Raw genomic sequence first — 22,371 nt, forward strand, 5'->3', positions numbered from 1 at the left:
AATTCAAACATAACCTAAAATAAAAGATCTCGCCGGCCGGCTCCGGTTGTCAAATACCTACACATGCCCATTTAAGCAATTTTTAAACGTTATCAGAGGTTATTTAGAAAGAGCGCTTGGTGTAATTGATCCGCAAATTACGTCAGGCGGTAACGTTATTAGCGGGTGTTGCGTTAAAAATTGACTCGCGCATATCGTAACCATGATAAGGTACGCGTAAATACTGGATGACGCTATTCGGTTTTCCGATATCTCTCTAATAACTGTGCCGGTCAGGCGCTGTGCACAATTTTAGACGCCATAAGTGGGCGTGCTATGTGCGCCAACTAGTAACCTAACTAGTGCCCGATTCCAAAAATTGGAACCACGAAAAACAATAAAGAAAAAACAAAGATTATAATCTGTATAATCTGTGGTATTACTTTCTTCTGCCAATGTCGTTCCAATACGCATGCGCCGTAACTGTGGGTTGAGGTTGAAGAGTTGCGCGGTACGGCTAGAGGCAAATCAATTTTTATGGCAGTTTTATACTCACTTCTATATCGGCTCCATGCTGAACCAAATATTTAACTATTTCTAAATGACCATCGAAGCATGCTGCTCTCAATGGCGTGGAATTCGTCCTTGTGGTGGTGTTTACTTTTGCACCATGGTTTATTAACAACTTAACTATGTTTTGGTGACCAGCAGCGGCAGCACACCATAAGGGCGGTGCGCCCTCTATGGTCTCACCGTCAAACATGACTAGAAAAAATTAAAAACACACTGTTATTAATTTCATTTGATTTTTAATAAAGCCGGTATCACAAGATGTGGCAAACGCCTTCCAACGTTGGACATATGATATTTGCCACATCGTCTAGGAGAGAAACTTGTCAATTGCAATATTGTCAAAACCTGTGCCAAATGTTGGTTACAACTAGGGTTCAGAACCGGGGCTCCTTTACGTGCGAAAGAATTTTGATACTTTCTAGCGGCCGAAATCAAACTCTTCTAAATAAGTAGTGATAATCTCTTACTGTTCTTACTTCTGAAGTTATTTTGAAGTTTCTATAAAGTTTTTTAGCATTACTGAAGTTTAAATACGTTATTTTATTATTTAGTATAATATTGCTGAACGTATTAGTTAATTTTTTGTGTTATGTTTTTATAACATTTGCATCTTTAATTGAAAATGTTAAGTTTTTTTTTCAAACCGAAATTCCCGGTTCGAAACCCTATAGTAGACACACTTGTCAATTGCAATATTGTCGAAATCTGTGCCAAATGTTAAGTTATTCTGAAACTTACCAGATCCAGGTTGTTCAATGTCTGCGTGACAGCGTTCGATCAGGTATTCCGCTACGTCATAGTGTCCATTCCGACAGGCGATGACCAGTGGTGTCGCACCAGACGTTTTCGCGGCTACCAGCATGGACACTTCGTCTTTACCTTTGTTACAATGCAAGTATATCTGAAACAGAAAAAAATACCGGTTAGTATAGAATGTTCAATTTAAAAGTAGTTGCGGAAATTTTTATTTAAATTTAGTTAACAAGACTAATAGGAGCAGTTTTTTTTAATTTTGAAAAGTTGAATAATATACAGCTAGTGTTTTTGTCTCTGTAGTAATACTCTCATAAAATGTCATTGTTCTATCACTTTTCGTGTTTAAGAAAAAAATAGAAAAATTTTTCTGTGTAATATTCGTACCGCTATATTTATCTAATGGTTGACTTTTAAACAACAAACGTTTATACCATACGATCGAAAAAAAACGGCGTCAAATACGGCTGAGGAATGACAATCGATAATTATTTCAGCGTGGTCAAACCCTAGGCGTCATTTACTTGGCTCGTACGTATTTTTTAATGGCGCTTACTGCCAGTTGACCTTAAGAAGGTTGTAGGGCAACGGCCCAGCTACGTCGAAACACCGGTTCCCATTAGAACACCGAAGTTAAGCGACGTAAGGCAATACTAGTGGATGGACGGGTGACCGGTTCAAAAAAAAAGCAAAAGTGTAAAAATCTATTGACACACACTGCACATTCACGCCGGTTCGAGGCCGGATGAGATCGGATATCTCGTGAGTAAGAGTAGATTTAGATACTTGCCAAGTCGGTAGTCCATTGACCATGATATGGCCGAGGACCGCGGTTCGGATTCCGCGTAAACAAAGTAGGCCCCGTCCAGATTAGCCCTGGCAGCAAAAAGGAGACGTTAACTTCAAATCTTTTTTTTTTGGAATATTTTTTTCTGGAAACGTTCTATACTTTTTTAATCTTTTATAATTATTAGTATTAATGTTTGACAAATTTTATAACCTCCTGGCAATGTTTGGATGCCAAAAAAATGGCAATGTTTGTGCACTTCTGTATAACAATCATACCATATAGATATCAGTACTGTAGACGTTGGAATAAATTAATGAATAAAAAAAAACTTTCTTTTGCATAGCTACGTCAATATTTAATTAATTAATACAATAATTATATTTTTTTTCTCGGTGCATATTCTGATTGTCATAAACTGTACAATAACCTGCGATTATCAATGTTTCTTTAATTATCAAATCAACACTCATTCATCATGACTCATGAAAAATGTTATTAAGCTGAAGTCCACGAATTTATCGCGAAAAAACAGTCGAAAATATGTCCATATCGAAAATTATTCGAGTTCTAGACGTAGCAACCTTAGGTAGCAACCCAAATCGATGTGCAATAGTTTGACCTTTAAAGAAATGACAATGTAGAGTCTGTCTAACGAGAGAAAATATGACAGTGACAGTTGTGTCTGTCATTTTAATGTACACATAAATTATATTCTCTGTCATTTTTTGGATATCGTATGTCGAAATCTTCGAGGTTATACAGATTATAAACTTTGTTTTTTCTTTATTGTTTTTCGTGGTTCCAATTTTCGGAATCGGGTACTAGTTAGGTTACTAGTTTGCGCACATAGCACGCCCACTTATGGCCTCTAAAATTGTGCACAGCGCCTGACCGGCACAGTTATTAGAGAGATATCGGAAAACCGAATAGCGTCATGCAGTATTTACGCCTACCTTATCACGGTTACGATTTGGTTACGATATGCGCGAGTCAATTTTTAACGCAACACCCTCTAATAACGTTACCGCCTGACGTAATTTGCCGATCAATTACACCAAGCGTTATTTCTAAATAACGTTTAAAAATTGCTTAAATGGGCATGTGCGGGTTTTTGACAACCGGGGCCGGCCGGCGAGATCTTTTATTTTAGGTTATGTTTGAATTGTTTTGAATTATTACTTTAGTTTTATTAGGTAATTTGATATTTAAGTAGCTGGGATTAGTTTTAATTAAATAAATATGGCCCAAAATATGGATTCCACCTCTTCCAATATTAAAGAACCTATAAAGAGGCTTAGGTTTACAGCAGATGACGACTTAGCCCTTCTAAGAGAATTTGTTGCTTGTTGCCCTAAACCCACTGGCAGACGTTGAACAATAAATCACTGGAAATAATCACTTTAACCCTTTAGTTTTAAAATACCTAGTAAACAAAACAAGTTTTAAATTCAAAGTTAGGTTAAGTGTAAATAGCGGACGCGACGCGAAAAGAATTCTTTCCGTTCCGATAACTATAAATGAAGAGAGTTAATAGAGAACAACGGCATACGGTCGAATCGAAAATAGACGTAAAGAATCTTTTACGTGTATAAAAAATAAGAAATATCAGAAATGCGCATGCGTACGTAAACGTTTACGTGTTTTTAGGCCGACTCGACGGTATGCCGTTGTTCTCTAATACCACCTCACGTAAAGGAAATAACACCTGACCTTATTAACGTCCATGCACGCTATTCGGTTTAGCGATATCTCTCTATAACGCTGTTTATTGTTATTTTACGCGAGTTTATTTTTGCGCACAGGAAATTTTACTCGTTTGCAAATCGTCATAAAAAACAATTTTCGTACGACGAATTAGGGACAAGATTTTTATCTGTATACTTATAGGATACCTAATCTGTGACTTCAGTGAGTCGTTAGACAGATTTTAGGTTGGTATAATGGTTATTTACTTCTATTTATTTCCATATTAACACCTAAATTTGTCCAAAAAAATGAGTTGTTGATAAAATAAAATCAACACGTTTTATAATCAAAGCGTTAAAGGTTTTTAGTTAATATTCGGTGGTTAAAGTATGTATAGGTGTGTTTGTAATATTAAGTATGTCTATTTTTAGACAAAAACTTCAGAAAATATATAGATTAGAATATGAATATAATAAATTAAGAATCTTCTCATAAATTTTAAGTTGATTTTTGACGTTTCTTGTTAATAAAAAATCTAGAAACGTGCTATAGATACTTATTGGAAAAACAATACAAAAAGAACGAATATATTATAAAGGTTATAAACGGTACCTACGATGAAAAAAAGAGCGCCAGAGTAGCCTGTAAGACTAAAATCGTTGATCATTTCTGTACAGCTAACTCCTACAAATATGTAATTTTTTAAAAAATTGACATAAAATACTATCAAAAAAATAAGATTTAAATAAAAAAGGGTTGTCATTGATTGATGAAAGACGATTGTCATTGTAAAAGCCACTTAACATCTTTTCTTATCGATCATTGCCTGTAGACAGGTGAATAATATAGTAGTTTAATCTATATTTGCTAAATTGTCTATATCGAAATGAAGGATATGCTTTATAAAAGATGATCAACAATGTAGTTTCAATTTTCAATATATTTGGGGACCTGTTTAAATACCGTATAATTGGAAAAAACCGGCGTCAAGTTGACTTGGAAATGACAATCGATAACATTAAAATGACAGCGATCTTCATTTCCAAGCCTATTATACCGTTTTATTGTTATATGATATTATTTAATATTATCGTACCGGTACTTACATATCAATTCATTAGTAATAGTAAACCTATGTGGTTATATAAAAAAAATATATTTTACTGACCATTAAAATAGCAAGAATAAAAAAACACTGACCCTCACCAATACTACAAAAATATAACTGTCTCAAACTGATGTGAAATAAAATAAACGAATAAAATCCTGAATGTTTGATAGATTACGATAATTTGGAAAATTTAAAACAAATCGGTGGAAAATTTGACAGGTTATATTTGATTTTCCGTTTTGAAAAAATATCCCATTAAAATTTCGTTATTAGGACATTACGAATCAAGCTATAAATCATTAAATTTAAAAATACTAGTTTTGGATTGCATATAAATTCGTTTACATTTAGATAGAGTAGTTTAACAATGCAGGAAAGAACACACTTTTCAGTTGCTATATTCACCTTTTAGTGTTGGATTGTGCAATTGCTTACACTGGGACATTGTAGCGATGTTACGTTAGCCTGGGTACCAGGACACGAGGACCACAAAGGCAACGAAAAGGTAGATGAGATGGCGAAACAAGGCTCATCAATGCCATTCATAGGTCCAGAACCCTTCTGCAGTGTTAAAGCAATTACAAAAATGGCCTCAAAAGAGTAGGTGGCCACCAAATATCCAGAAAAATTCAACAGGGTACAGACAAGCGAAAAATTCATATGGTAATCGCAAAACATTTTCCGATTCACGTCACGAACTTTGAGTGACAAGCGATGGTGACAGCGCTGCCAGATTGTGATGGATTTATGAGATGAATCTTAATTTAAGAGTGACAAACAATATATTTATTATATCATTTTTTAAATATTTTTACGTTTTGTTTTTAATTTAATAACTAACAGTTTAGTAATTAATTGATTTATTTGTTTTGTAGTTTATTTTACTTACTACATACTGGCAAAAACTAGTCCATTATGAAGATTTTTATAAGCGTTATTATGGGTTATTTATTTATTTATTGATGTACATCTTACAACTCTATAAGTGGTAATAACAAGTAAGAGGGTGCTATTAATGCACAAACTAATAATCACAGAATTTAATAAAAACTAACGTAGAAATAACTTTGAAAGTAGTGTAATGTGCTTATCAATCAAACTTACTTCTCTGAGTGTAGTCAAGGGTAATAAAGCATCTTTATTGTCACGTTCTCGTTCAAAATAGTTTATCAAGGAAGCTACAAGCTCTTTGCTTCGACTGTTTAAATGCTTCGGCATATTCTCAACACACAAATTTCAAGAAATGCAATACAAACTCGACAATTTAGTTCTTAAAAGAAGTGTTTGTGCTTAAAAGTGCAATTTTTAAAAAAAGACTATGGAAATAGACAAAAAAAAACAAGAATTACTCACAAAAATTCAACAACAACACGATATTATACAAAATATTGACTGACATTATATTAGGATAATTGTCAAATAACAAACGACAACCTTGCAGAAAATGGCGCAATGTACCAACATAGCGATAATAAAATTCCGTTTAAACTAATTTTTGCAGCTTTAATCTAAATAAAATATCTGTTACAATCATTTGCTCTATAAAGTAAAATGAACAGCTGCTCGGTATCTTAAATTATACAACAAATTTAAACATTTTTGCCAAAATTTGATTTAGTCAGGTTTATAGACTTTTAGTAAGAGATATACAAATAATAGTAAAACTGTACCTCAATCAAAGTGCGCCTGTTCGCGTCCAATCTGAACTAACGAGAGCAGTGGATATCAAACGAGGAGTTAGACAGGGATGTGTTCTTTCACCACTCCTTTTCAACGTCTACTTAGAGGAAATCTTTAACAAAGCCCTCGAAGATGATGCTGGTGGAATACTAGTTAACGGCATACCACTGAACAATTTGCGCTACGCGGACGATACAGTCCTTCTTGCTGAAAACATGCAAGACCTTCAGAATATGTTAAATAACGTCATCACAACTAGTCGAGAATATGGTCTGACACTCAATGTTAAGAAGACCAAATACATGATTGTCACTAAAACTGAAGTGCCCAATGAACATCTGTACGCGGAAGGCGAGGAGCTCGAAAGAGTAGAGAGGTATGACTACCTGGGTACAAGTGTCGACTGCACCGCGGATTATTGTTCAGAAATAAAGATTCGCATTGAAAAGGCCCGTGCATCCTTTGTGAAGATTAGGAAGCTGCTCTGTAGCCGCGATTCTCGAAACTCGTATGCTCGAATGTTATGTGGCATACCGTAGGATGTGGGCATACCGTGGGCATACCGTAGGATGTTGAGAATACCATGGACAGAACATGTCACCAACGTGGAGGTTCTGAGAAGAATGAGGAAGGGCGTAGAGATCCTCAAGGAAGTGAAAAAAAGAAAATTGCAATATCTCGGCCATATCATGAGAGGTCCAAGGTATGAGATTTTGCAACTCATAATCCAGGGAAAAATTGTGGGAAAATGATCTGTTGGAAGGAGAAGAATATCCTAGCTCAGAAACCTGCGAAAATGGTTTAATGTCACGTCATCTGACCTATTTAGGGCCGCAGCTTCCAAGGTCAAAATAGCAATGATAATAGTCAACCTCCGATATGGAGACGGTAGATAAAGAAGAAGATAGACTTTAGTGTCAATGTCGATATGATTGATGACGTGCATCGGAAAATGTTTTGCGATCACAATAGGTACATTCTTCCCATTTTTTGGGACAACTTGTAAAGCTTTAAATTTAATTATTATTGTAATTATGGATACAGACGAAGTTTTTCAACAACACACGATATCATCTATAGCTCAACCTTGAATTTTAGACGTGGGAAAAGTCTAATATTGTGGTATTTAACCCGCTGGGCTTGATTTGTCAATAATTCTTATAACCGGCGATATTGAGTAACGCATTGGTTGATGACCCTTGGTAATGACCCCCTTTCACACTAATTGAAGGCCTAGAAAGTCCAAAATGAGCAAGGTAGAATAACATTGTAAAGTCGGCGACACATTAATAAATTTATGAATATAAAATAGTGTGACCAAAAAGTTTTATGACCAAACGTGCTTCAGAGGATGCGAGGTAAATAATACATACGGGAAATTATGTTAGATTAATTATGTTGTTTTTAACTGTCAAAGTCTAAAAAAGTCCACTTTATCATATGGTATCTTTGGTTCATAATCCTAGATCATATATACTTACGCGGATAAATCAACGCCATAAGTTTAGCATTAAAAATATGTATCCAACATCACGACATGCCATTTTCAAACCTTCCTTATTGCACTTATGAAACGTTCAATAGGTTTGTCTTTTCCGAAGACATTCCTTTGCGCATGCGCATTAAAAGTTGCACGTATTTCCAAAACGCTCATAATTTTATACGGCTTATAAAGTACAAATTATCCATTGTTATGGAAACCAACTTTTCTTCTTTTTTGTCAAACTCTCCTTTTCAGGAGAGAGTTACTTCATTGCCTTTATATTGTCATAATCTTGTCATAATCATATGTCATAATCTTATTTCCATTGTGTAACGACGCGACGCTTGTTTTTTGCGTTTTTTTATTTTAAAAATTGTATTAATTACTCTTTTATCGACCGCTTTTATATAGCCAAGGATGCGTCAAGATAGCCAAGGGAAAGTGTCTTCAGTGAGAAGTTAATTTTAAGTTTGTGCAATTATATTTCTATTTTTTTTCGTTGGACTTTCTAAATACTCGTAAAAATGACTAGAAAGTGTTTGGTGTGTGAAAGTTCTAATAAGGTCCCCGAATTATCTTTTCATAGACAAGTAAATTATTCAGTTGTTCTTTTATTTATATTAAACCACATGCATACTTTCTGGTTAGATTTCCTAAGAATATTGATATTCGTACGGAGTGGCTAAATGTATTTTTTATTTAAATTAATTTTTGTGACAGTAAACATATAATTTATTGTTCAAATACTAAAGGGCTGGCAAAGGTTAGTCTTGGGTCGAGATTTCCGTATGTAAGAAGAGTACAATGCGTTTATAATGTACTGAACAAAGAGAGGACAGTAAACACGTTGCCAAACGTATTAAATAAACCGAGAAACTGTGCACATCGCTAAGAGACGTGGAAGGGGATATAGCAGATATAGCAGTTGACCGGTCGACCCAATCAATACCTCTGTCAGTACTTAAAGTTCTAGGAAAAGGTGTACGTCATGCGTTCAGCTTCACGATTTAATTAAGTCTCGTGATACTTAATATGTTTATTTATTAACGAGTCGTTGTAATTTTCCCTATAGCTTGAATTTTTTTAAGTGCAAGCTAGAAACACTTGCATTTTTGGTAAAAATAAGTGGAATTGAGTGGGTATTCGATAGTGGTCGCGCTATTAGAACTCTGAATTCAAAAATCGATATCTCGAAATCTATTAGAAATAATAGATTGTAGTTTTTTCAAGAACTTTGTTAATATTTCTGCTGTATTTTCTTTGTAGACAGTATGTGAAAATCTTTATTAATAAAAAAATTACATGATTGCTGAAAATTGCTATGCTCTAAAAGTAAATGGATGGATTGTTTACAATTTTTGAATGGAAAAAACAACCTTATCGAATTTTTCTTATGTAAACATATTGTAAAATATCCGATCTTGAAAATAAAAAAAAAGTTTCAATATCTAAAGTGGTTCTTGAGTTATGGCCTGTTATGTGTTAAAAAGTTGAGTTTTTAAATTATCGCGATTACTGACGTTTTCTCGTTATAAAAAAATGACACTCTAACGATATCCTTATAATTCCATTTCAGATGCTCAGAAACATGTCTAATGATTTTATCTAGTTATATCTTGAAAAAAAGTCTTTTAAAAATAAGCGGTTTGCGATCGCGATTTTACTTTACTTGATAGGGAAAGGCGTATCGGCAACGCCGCAACAGCACACCGTGGCGCATCGCGTCGGTCGATCGCATTTCTTTCACTCCGACTTAATAAGATCCCTATGCGATTTACTTCCACACATGTATTTGCCGTCCCAAAAGTAACAGTTGCCAGCACGGTATAATATATGCATTTTACAAATTAATTTTTTAAAATTAATGTTTAAATTTGGCGCGTGGACGCTAGGTCCTCGACAAAGATAGACAGAGTAGAAGCACCGCGTGTGCAACAAAAAAAGAAGATAAATTGTCAAAAGTCGTTGATATGTTTGCGATTGTTTCCATAGTAATTTACTTATCCACGTAAGTATATATGATCTCGGTTCATAATAGATACTACACAATGCAATGAGGAATGAGGTTTGACCATCCTGTATATACAGACGTATACGTGTATAATTATGTTAATTGAGAAGTTTTGAGGTGAAAAAACTGTCAAACCGAAATAGATACGTCGAAAGTGTTTTTCGTATTTATTAATTAATCAAACTTTTATTTTCGTACTACATACCGTACCTCGTTCTTCTGTGGCCAACTTTTACATTTATGAAACATAATTATTAATGAACCCATGCACATAATGTTTTAAAAATAACCATATTCTAATAGTTTTTTGGCTGTATTTTCTGGACAGTTGATCTGCTAATTAATGCTAATTCTATAATAATAGCGTTTCTATTTTTTTTTCGACCAAAAATCCACTATTGTGTATAAATACTAGGTGATCGTAAAAAAATAGCGTCAAAGACGGCTGGGGAATGACAATCGATGATAATTTTGGCGAGGTCAAGCCCTAGACGTCATTTACTTGGTCCGTCACTTACTGCCAGTTGGCCTTAAGAAGGTTGTAATTTACATATTGAGTAAAAATCATTTTTAAATAGTATAGTTTGAAATTTATGAAAACATATATTTTTAGAAAAATTTATGTCAATTTTTAGTGAATGACGTCTCCATATTGGTCTTGTCAAAATTATAATTGATTGTCATTCCCCAAATAATACATATTGTCAAGGTGTATGTGGCGACATCTGTCGGAGAAGTGAATAAACCGCAAGTGTATTGCTGGTTGAGGACTATCTTATTAGCCAAGTAGAAAAGCGAATCAGGCGGCAATAGAATTTACTAGAAGGAGGCAGAATGCTACCGATAATTTTAGAAGGTTCCAGTAACAGTTGGTAGAGTTTATGTATAAAGGCGCGCGATCGGCAGTTAAGGGAGTTTGAAGTTTGAAATACCGCGTTTTAAATTGTGAATCGTGACAATTTGGCGAACGAATTTTATAAATAGTTAATTGTGTGTTGTAATTAGTACAAATTGTTTGTATATAATGAGAAAATAAATTCGTTAAGTATTTTATCGTGAGTTTAAATTAGTGGATCCACAAAATCCGTAACAATATCATATACTATGATCTGCGTTAATAAACTTATTTTTAATAAATACATTTACATCTAGGCTTTTGTTTATTTACAATATGCTTTTGGTTGGTCTATTTATAATTTGATATCAACTTTTAGTAACGTAATCGAGGGCGCGATTTTTAAATTTATTGTTGCCAACCATATTCGGCGCCGGGCTGACTAACTGGAATTTAAATTTCGTACTGGGGATTCAGGTGGTAGCTCTGCTGTAAAAAATGTCAAGTTGTCACATTTATTTATTTATTTCTTGACACTGTCATTCGTTTTGACACTTTAGTTTTGTATTAGGAGTTTTTGGTTTAAATAATTAGCGTTGTAGATACTTTCAGCTTAAAAATGTTTACTATCAGACCTTGCAGACGAACATTGTTCTTTTTAGAGCGTCTTTTAGTGCGAAGTGTACAAGATAGCTTAATAGCCGTAAAAAGTTCATCGCAACTTTATTAGAATATTTTGAACGGGAATGCGATAGTAATGGCCCGTTATGTCCCTTAAGTGCTGTTAAGAAGATGAGTTTTGTTGTTCCTAAAATATTTTGATTAAAAGAAAATATGTAAAAGTGGGCAACGCTGTGACGGTCCGTGACTAATAGTTTATTTGATATTAACTTAATACATTATTAAGTCTGAGGTAACAATAACATAATACAATCTAAATAAAGAAAATGTTATGATACGGAAAAACAAAAACACTTGTATACGAATCTAGAGAAAACACATTGGAGAATGAGTTTTTAAAAATATTTTAACCGCATATAGCTCCGCGCCGTGTAATGCAAGAGATACCATACCGGTTTTCACATTTTACTCGAAGTAAAAACAGGGAAATGTCAGACACAAAACATAATATTATGAATCTCTTAACGATTCATAGAAACATAAATAAATCTTGGAAGTATTTTGTTTTGATTTCTAGAAATTTATCGAAATTTCCTTGGAAAAAATCGTTCTGTTTACAGAGTGAGGAAAAATATTTTTATGAAATTCTAACCGTGCGAAATCGAAACCATTGCGAAATAAAAACTGAACGATCAACAATGTTTCAAATACAATATGATCGAATCTGACCACTTATTCTTAGATGTTTTTTAATGTTGAATGTAACAACAAAATGCGGCTATAAAATTTGTAATTAAAGTATACTCTGTTTTTTTCTCAGGTAAGATTTTGACAGACGATGACAAAAAAAAGCAGATGACGTCCATACCAATCCATTTATTTCACTAAAAAAAAGTTTCTAATACTTTTTAAGTTAACTATGGATGGGTTTATTATAAATCCGTCATGCGTGTCGTCTCTAGTTGTTTTTAACCACTTTTATTGGTTTATTTCAAAAATGACAGATCAAATTTCAATATTATTGTTTTGACGGAACGATGAACGATAAACGGACGTAGATGCGTATGAACCCGACTTAAGATTTTTGATGTCAAACTCTTGCCAAATTATAAGTTATAAGTTTCTGTCAAATTATGTCAAATAGAAACGATAAATATTATGTATTTTGCATTTTGGACTGTGTTTTTACGTGTGTTTCGTGTTTTTTTAAATTAAGTGGAGGAAAACTGGAGGGAAAATTAAGTGTTGACCCAGACCATAGTTTACAGTTAATATTCGGTGCCCAGAGACACAGTTTGCCAGAGTTGTATTAGCCACAAATAAAATTTGTATACCATCTCGTATATGGTTACCAAAAACTGGAGTATCTGTAAAATAACATGACACAATAGGTAAATAATACATTTTAGTACTGCAGAGAGATAATGTCAAACGTTACTGGTTTAAAAAAAATTGTGTTATTATTAATAAAATATTTTGTTTTATTTATGTTGTGTTTTATTTATTCCATTGTAATAATAAAATTGTTTTATTTGTACATAAGTTATATTGATAGATGTAATAATAAATGCAGGAAGTTGTTTGAGCTTGAAAATTAGAAATAGTTCTTGTTTATACAGGGTGGCGCACCTCATTCGCCTCGGTTGATTATACGAAAACGGAAAGATGTAGAAACAAAATATTTTATGGGTATATGTGGGTAGGTAATGTGCACAATTTAAAATTATTTTGAAATATACAGGGTGTTTCAGAACTAAGATCCATATCAAAGTTAAATTTTTTCTTATGGAACACCCGGTATTTTATTTCATTTTTGGATTCTTGGGCCCAAAAAAGGCATTTATTATAAGGGTTAAATATGTTTAAAATCTTTAGTTTTTAAGATATTTAAAGATATTTAAATTTGCATGCTACAATAGAAGAGATTATTAACACCCTGTACATTACTTTTCAGAATTAATTCTTATGCTGAGTTTAAAGGTAGAGAAATAAACTTTATTGAAAAATGGTATTCGTTCCTTAAATTTATACAGGGCTATTAAAAGTTGCTGCTATTCGTTCCAATTGTACCCAACTTATTTCTTTGTAAAATAAAATAAACTACTTTGAAATTAAAATGACACACACATGTCACACTATCACTGTCAAGGATTTTGTCGTTGGATAGACTATATCTTAAATTTAACAAAGCAAGTATACTTGGGTATATACCGAGTGCAATGGTCTTTACCGAGGTATTTATTCAAATTCAATATACCCCATATTTACCCACATTCAATATACCGGGTGTCTGTCCATCACTGAATATAACACATCTTTTTAAATACACTAATTCAATAATTAGAAAACATTTACAGATTAAATCCATTTAATTTTCATCTTGTTTATTAGTCTTCACAAGATTTTACTTTTTTTTTACTTTATTTTTTAATCTTCACAAGATTAAACGTACTGCCAACCAAACGATCAAAACCAGAATAGCAAACTATTTCAATCATTGTTGATCGCTCCGTATTTCATGATATACAATAAATTCGATATTTCTTGTGTCAACAAAGCAATCATAATTACAGAACGAAAATACTCGACGAAAATCATAAATAAAGCATAATTTTCCGTTGTTTGCCGCATTTTCGCCGTTGTATTCGTGAACGTTCTTGACTTTTCAACTGCACAACAAAAAAGAGAGATAAATAACGCGGAAAACATGAAGACAAGTGGCCATATTTAGAGGTACCAAGGACGGCTTTGTCGACATTACGAAAATAAGCGCGTATACTACACATAGGCTTAACTGGTCGTAACGTTCTTGTTCTTTTTTGAGCATCCTTCAGACAATAAGGGACAAACAAAGCTCACTGACCGTCATAAGCTCTCCGAATGCCTCTACGGGCGGCACTTATGTTTTTTTCAGGTTTCAGAATTGTTAATTTTATTTTACAGTCTTTTTAATATTGTTCTGTCAGTATAAGGTTAGTTATACACAGAAAGTTATTACTCTCAGACAAATAAGACCAATAGGCTGTACAAAACGAAGGTAGTACCCAAGATATACAAACTAGCTGTAAACAGAAAAATGTTAGGTTGCCATTTAATTATTCAAAAATTGTGTGTGCACTATGTGCGCATGTTTGAAGTCAAATTTCTTACAAAAGCGGTTCATACACTATCAAACAAATTGCGCAACAAAGCGATGCGCAACGCTGCATTGCACAACTGATTCAGCGGTCCATACACTATCAAACAAGTTGCGCAACAAAGCGATGCGCAACGTTCCGTTGCACAACTGCATCACCCATGCACTTAGTAAAATTTTGATCAAACTTTTTATTAAAAGTTGTGCATTGTTTGAGAAACAATCATGTTCTCAATTGCCATTGCGTCAATTATTATCGTATATACCCTAGATGATGTCGATGATACCAAAAAACGAAAAAGAAAACAAAGAATTTCAATGAAAGAACTAAAATATTGCACAACGAAGCGCAACATACACATACACTACACAACGCGTTGCGCAAACAGTCCTGTTGCACAAAAGAATTCAAACGTTCTTGAAACTCATCAAACAATTGGGCAACGCATCAAACACTACCATACATTGGCAACTCGTTGCGCAACAGCCTGCGTTGTCGATCTGCAGGTTGTCGATCTCTTCTTGAGGTACAGCCTGCCACGCTGCATTCACGGCCCGAATCAGATCCCTACGAGTTTCACGAGGCATACCCATTCTCAAAATTCTTCTTTGGACCGCGTCCCATACGTGCTCGATGGGGTTGAGGTCAGGAGATTGTGCCGGCCAGGGTAAGATGTTTAATTGATGAGCATTGATAAACTCACTTACCACTCTGGCTGTATGAGGCCGTGCATTGTCATGCATGAGAATGAAGTTTCTCCCAAAATCATTGGCATATGGTACCACGACAAGGTCAAGAATTAAATCACGATATGTGATTCCTGTTAGAAACCTTTCAAGAAAAACGAGATCGGTTTTTCGGCCTAACTGGACTCCTCCCCAGACCATAACTGTTCCACCTTGATAAGGGTGCACTTCCTGAACATGATCCAACCGAATAAGATTTCCTGGTTCTTTCCATACCCTAAGCCATCTCGAATCCGGATGAATTCCAAAGCGTGACTCATCCGTGAAGAGAACATTGGCCCATTGTTCATTCGACCACTGAACATGATCTTGAGCCCACAAATATCGTACCTCTCGATTTCCTCTCGTTAAGGGTTGAGCTCTCCAGGGCGTCTGCTTCTTAAGTTGACCTCTCTAATCTATTGCGAATTGTGTCAGGACTAACGGTTACATTATGTGTTTCCTGGAGAATTAAACTAAGCTCTGGTGCTGTAAGAGTCGGTCGGCGTCGAGCATTTAATTGTAAAAAATGATCTTGCTGAGGGGTAGTAATGCGATGTCGCCCTGTGTGCCTTTCAGCAACATCACCACTTTCACGGTAGCGTGCACTTAATCGCGATATTACACTTTGGGTTGTATTTAATGCTCTAGCTACGTCGATTTGGCGCATTCCGGCTTCGAGCATACCCATGGCCCTTAGCATTTCGTCTCTGTTAAGATGTCTACGCTCCATAATGTCGTTTAATACTAAACAGAGTTATTTGAATGAATTCTGGCCAGTTATCATAAAAACATAGCCAGTACAGGGTAAATTCGAACAATTGATACTAGGTGCTTTTTATACAGTTGACAAAAAATGCACAAACACTTCTGCAAATATCCTAAATTTAGAAATAAAACTAGTGTGACTACTTCGTTTCAATCGAAGTAGAAAGAATCGGCATACCAATATGTGGTTGTTTATTGAAAACATTTATTTTTAACTTTAATAAAATGATATCCCTAGATTTTTCCGGTGTCTGTATAAAGATTTTTAGCCACCCTTTTTTTGAAATCCCCAAAAATGGAGATCAAATTACAATTGTCCTGTATACCTACGAGAAACATTTTCCAACATGCTATATTATGATAAATAAATCGACAAAAAAATGGTGCCCAATTAATTTTTTTTTATTTATTTGCCCAACATTACTCCATATCCTAGCCCAACCTCACCCTGTCAAAATGGATTAAAAAATTAGATAACGTAACATTTAAAAAAATAGAATAAAAAAACGTAGGACATTTAATATATGCGTATAGAAAAAAAAACGGTAAAAATCCAAAACTTTCAATAAGATAATCTACTTTTTTCACTTCGGATTAGTATTGTACATACCCCGAGTGGCATATATCTACATAATGTATTATATGCAATAACCTGTTACTGTTGCGTGATATTTGAGAATAATTTGTAAACAGATCAGACGGTAAAGCAAGATTTACGAATTCATTAAGGAAAACAAACGGCAGACAACATTTTTTTCTGCACATTCAGTATAGACAGATACACTGAAAAAACAGAAAGTAAAGTTCAAGTAGTTTGAAAAAATCTAGGTATTTCGCTATAGAATCAGAAGTCTAAAAAATAAACTACACTCAGATGCCAAAAAAAACGCAACGGAAAAATTTTTGGTCAAATTTGAGGTGTTATATTTTTACCGAGATTTTTATACTTTTAGTCCTATTTTCATGATTTTTGAGCAAACTGTATATAAATATATCAAGCTTAAATTAAAAAAATGAAATTAATTCGTGAACTAATTTTTTTTATAAATTTTAGTACTTTGCTTATTATACAGGGTTAATCGAAGGGTTGTTTTTTTCCTTAACTTTAAAACACCCTGTTCTAAAACATTACTTTTCGGTCAGAAGCATGTCTCCTCAGCATTTTGTTTTTTAGTTCATACCAATACATGTCTTGGTTAATTTAAAGAGCGAAATGAACTTACCACCTACAATTTGCAATTTTTTTAATTATCATTTCTTTTTTATGTTATTTTTCAATATGTGTGTGTGTATATTCTAGGTCTGGTCACTTCATCTGCGTGGTCTGTATGTTTAATGCATGCGACAGAGATAAATATAAATGACATGTTGCCACCTTTAGCCCTTATGCAAGCTTCTTATTAAATCATCAACGTTTTCTTGAGGTACGCTTTGCCATTCTGCTAATGCTGCATCAATAAGCTGTGCGAGATTTCCTGTATTGTTTCGACGAGCTCTAACCCTTCTTTTGAGCTTGTCCCACAAGTATTCGATAGGGTTTAGATCTGGTGAACATGCAGGCCAGTCCAAACCTATGACACCTTCCCTTTCAAGACATTCAAGAGTCACTCTGCTGGCATGGGGAGGTGCACTATCGTGCATGAAGTTAAAATTATCCCCAATTGCAGCTCTCCAAAAACTAACTATTAGTTCTAGCACTAAATCAACATACCTCCGACCCGTTAACGTTTGGTGAAGTGGAAACAATGGAGTTTTTGCTTCCGGCATAATACCTCCCCAGAACATTAACATTACAGTTGCTTTATATCTTCGTACAGATTTGGCAGCCTGAAGTCGTGCTCGTCTTTCTGGAGCTCTGAGAACCCGAATTCGATGAAAACCGAAAAAAGAACATTTTTCCAATTCTCAGTTTTCATTCCAGTTTTGATGTTGAAGGCATCAATTTAACCGGCCAATTTTATTTTGCCGAGATAACTGTGGGATCCGTAACTCTCTCCTGCTGTAAAACCCTCGAACACGAAGCCTTTTTTTTATGGTTTCAACTGAAACGTTCACACCTGTAGCTGCCAGAAGTTGTCTTTGTAGCTCTAGATGAGAAACATAGAGATTTCTTCTAGCAAATTGGCACACAAGACGGTTTTGTTGTTCAGTTGTGACTCTTTGACGACTTTGTCTGGGCCTGTTCTTGTGTGTTCCTAATTCCAAGTACCTTGCATATGTTTTCGATACAACACCCTGGGTAAGGTTAGGTTATGTTAGGTTAGGTTAGGTTGTAAATTAGGTGGTTTATTAAAATAGGTGTGTATTACAAATTTTGACATTGATATTTATAAAATTCTCTATACGTATTTTTCTCGGTGTAGGTAATACGTCGCTAATAAACAAAACAGACAGTAGCAATAAACTAATAATATAATTATTGTTTTTATAGTAAAAAACCATAAAAACAATAGGTGGTGTTACAGTATGTGTGAAATTTTGTTTATCTCACACATTACGGAGAACTATCATTGTTTTTTTTTCTTTCATATTTGTTGATGTAGTAATTTATCTCGGTTAATAACAATCTGGGATTGCCATGTAATTATCAACTGTGAAACAAATGACCCTATTGAAAATAGGCAAAATTTAATATCTCAGTATTTTTAATAATATATTAAGTATAAATACTAATTTTGTTCATTTTTGGATTCTTACAAACCAAATTCAAACTGAATTTTGAAAGCCGGAAACTGATGAATATGATTTTTGAATTATCAATTAAAATTTAAAATATTAGAAGTAGAATTTTGTAGTAAAATTCAATGTTTTTTCTTTCTCAATATGCTAAACATAACAACACTAAAGACAATGCTATAGTGAGTGTGGGTTAGTCTTAAATATAAAATAAGTGCAATTATTTTTAGGAGTAAAATTTGGAATTTTTTGAAAAAAATGTTTGGATTTTTTTTAGTTTTTAGTTAAAAAACATAATTTGTTGATAATAAGGCAACATAGGTAGTAGATTAAAATTACAAGAAAGAAAATCCAGAAAAGATCCAGTGGTTCTCAAAATATTAGCAAAAAAATTGTTTTTTGGGAAATTTTCAAAGTAAAATAACTCAGTTATTTTGGATTTATTTGAAAAATGGTAAAGAGAAAGTATGTTTCTTTTATCAAGGTCTACCAGCCCTGAAAATATTTGCATTTATTTAAGACTCACCCTGTATAACTAATTGATAAATCCGCAGGTAAAACTTTCATTGTATACGCTGGTTTTTAATCCGTTTTACTTGACAGGGCAAACGTTATGTGTAGATGAACTTAATGTGGACTTAAAAATACTAACCTAAATTGCAGAAATCCTGGAAGGATTGCTAAGGAGGAGCTTAGTACTAATTTTAAAACAATCTAACCATAATAACTTGAATTTCAGCACCATTATAACTCAAACAACACAGAATACCGACGTTTTAAAGATTCCACGTTAATAAAAACGATTTAAAATAGGTATAAACGTACGAATGTACATTCAATGACTGGCTCGTTGGGCTCCAATTGTTCGAATTGCACAAAAATATTGACATGGCGACTTTTTTAAGCCATCTTGCCTTGACTCGACGTTTTTACCGACTTATGCAACGCCTGTAGGTCAATAAGTTACGCAAAAATATCAGTACTGTCCAAGTCGACGGTCGTTTTATTCACCGCTAAATGCACAAACATGTTTACAGAAGACTTATGACTTCGTACTTTGTACAGACTTATAAGACACTTTGTTATATTGAATAATTACAGGGTGGAAAAGAAAAAAAGTGCGAGTCGGACTCGCGCACGAAGGGTTCCGTTCATTATCTATACAATATTAGACACTATATTATTATAATTTTTCTTCCGATTTTGCGTATTTCCGAATGCGCGTATAAGTAATTTAAAAAAAAATAAAGTAAAGCATTACTAAAAATTGTATTAATCAATAATAAATATGCAAAAAGTAAAAATAAATATGTAGAAATTAAAAAAAAACGATTAAAAAAAACGCCTTGACTAGGATTCGAACCTGCCTTACTACGGCTCCAACGACATAGCAGCGTAAAGTCCTAACGCTTTAACCACGCGGCCATCGAGGACTTGGAAGATTCTATGTAAAATTCTTACTTAAAAGATAATGTTTAGTGAAAGTACTTTTTTATTTATAAACATTTATTTAATTCTGTTTTTAGTATTTGTTCTTATAGCGGCAACATAAATACATTATCTGTGAAAATTTCAACTGTCTAGCTATAACGGTTCATAAGATAGACCTTTGTCAGACGGACGGACGGACAGAAGGACGGACAGCGAAGTCTTAGTAATAGGATTCCCGCTTTTACCCTTTGGGCCTTCCCCTAGGAGATGCAAGACCTTGTCGTTGGTGGGGAAGCTCCTGGTCAGGTGCTGGGGGGAATCCCCTCTAGCACTTGGCTTGGTCTAAGAAGCATCTCACTCATCGTCTTGTCCCTGACTGTAGTGTCGTGGCCAGGGAATTGCACCAAGACAATACATATAACGATACCGGCCGTGGCTACGGACAGCCTCAACCTTGGGGCACCGGGGGGCACCCCATTGTATTTTACCCCTTACTTCTACATGCGGGGCTCTGTAGAAGTGGACCGACAGTCCCTAGTGACTCATAGGAACACTATGAGATCTGGTAATAATAGTAATAAAAACATCACCGGTGAAGCTGTGGGGAAACCCCCTAGCGACACTGGGAACAGTAACAATGAAAGTTCCAAGGGGCCAAACCCAAAGAGAACTACAGGAGAGGTGGCTGACACTTGCGTGAGACCATCCTCCGCAAGTGGCATACAAGCTACCACCTCCTCCAAGGGTCGGGAGCCCACCTCCTACCTCTAAACCCAACAGGCGACACAAGCTACCGTTTCGTCTACCCGGCCTGGGTCGTAGCTCCTTGACTGTGAGGGACACGGGTCTCCGTAGGAAGTCCTGGGACTGTATTATGAGTTATGACTCAAGAAAGGGGGACACAATAGATCTCTAAGGTCGCAGAGATTAACCCCCTCCCACTTATTCTAAATTCTAATTCTTCTACCCTTTGGGTACGGAACCCTAAAAAGTGCCAAAGAATTAATTTAAAAAATAATTTGGTCAATATACAGGGCGAATCATACACATTTCAAAATAACAATTCTCTTCTCTCTCACAATGCTAAAATCGAACATTTTTGAGACAGTCAAGCGGCACTTACGGCGATCATGCGCCGAAAGGTATCATCGAGACTCGCCTGCAAATGTTTGTATAGACTTAGAACTCTGGCAGCTTCCTTTCTGCCAGAGTTCTAAGAATCCGAGAATTAAATTATTCTGGATGCCGCGCCTTAGTGGCATCCAAATAAAAGGTGCAACCAACTGGCAGTAAACGCCACTAAAAAATAAAGAAGAATACGGGCAAGTAATGACGCCTAGGGCTTGACCTCGCCAAAATTATCATCGATTGTCATTCCCCAGCTGTCTTTGACGCCGTTTTTTTTTCGATCGTATGTTATTTAGCTTTTTAATTTCAATAGTAATTCCGATAAATCAAAATTCCTCTAAAACATATAAAAATGCTTCCAGATAAATCTGAAGGTGATTTACACTATAGAAGAATTACTTCGAAATTTAAGGCTTATTGTATATTTCTTTTTACTTTTACAAATTAGCACATACAATTGTGTTTCTGCAAATTACCAATTCCTGAGATCTAGCGTATTCGAAACAGTTAAGGTCGTGCCTAACAATGACTTGCTATAACAGATATAATACCATAAATAAACAAATACATAATTCAATTGAAAAAAAATATTTCCTAGGGTACCATATAGTACATATACTTCCGCATTACAGTTGCCTAAGTATCCATTAATCATATAAGCCTGATTATTATTATTATTACATTATTTATTGCTTCTTTTTTATGTGGTGGCCACAACAAAGATACCTTCTATGGGTTTATGTGTGTTTGAACACACTTTGTGGTATACCAACAAGATTGTTTATTTAATTTAAACCTATCGTTGAAAAAGATTTTTGAAAAATTTTAACCATGAGTCGTTAAATCAACATTAAGTCATTATAAAAAAAAGGTTCCTTGTTATATTGACATTTAAGGCTACATAAATATAAATCAATAGTATAATTCCTTTTGTTATATTTCTTTTTTATTACAACAGGAAAATCTTTTATAACTAACCAAACA

At 34.4% G+C, this 22,371-nt stretch overlaps 1 protein-coding gene across 2 annotated transcripts in view; it reads right to left on the reverse strand.

The window, feature by feature from the left end:
* Positions 1–22,371, reverse strand: part of LOC115883632 (protein fem-1 homolog CG6966) — a 53,193-nt gene that overhangs the window by 9,181 nt on the left and 21,641 nt on the right. The window contains exons 1-3 of one of the 2 annotated variants that reach the window (XM_030902001.1): positions 19,481–19,648; positions 1,291–1,453; positions 536–744 (exon numbers count right to left, since the gene is read on the reverse strand). In XM_030902001.1, the coding sequence (XP_030757861.1) occupies positions 536–744; positions 1,291–1,414 (333 nt within the window). In that variant the 5' untranslated portion in view covers positions 1,415–1,453; positions 19,481–19,648. Of the gene's footprint in view, positions 1–535; positions 745–1,290; positions 1,454–19,480; positions 19,649–22,371 lie in introns of those variants that run through there. The other variant, XM_030902000.1, reaches the window with a different exon arrangement.

Source organism: Sitophilus oryzae, unplaced genomic scaffold (assembly GCF_002938485.1).
Source record: "Sitophilus oryzae breed Bouriz unplaced genomic scaffold, Soryzae_2.0 scaffold_1974_pilon_pilon, whole genome shotgun sequence".
Classification (NCBI taxonomy): Eukaryota; Metazoa; Arthropoda; class Insecta; order Coleoptera; family Curculionidae; genus Sitophilus; species Sitophilus oryzae.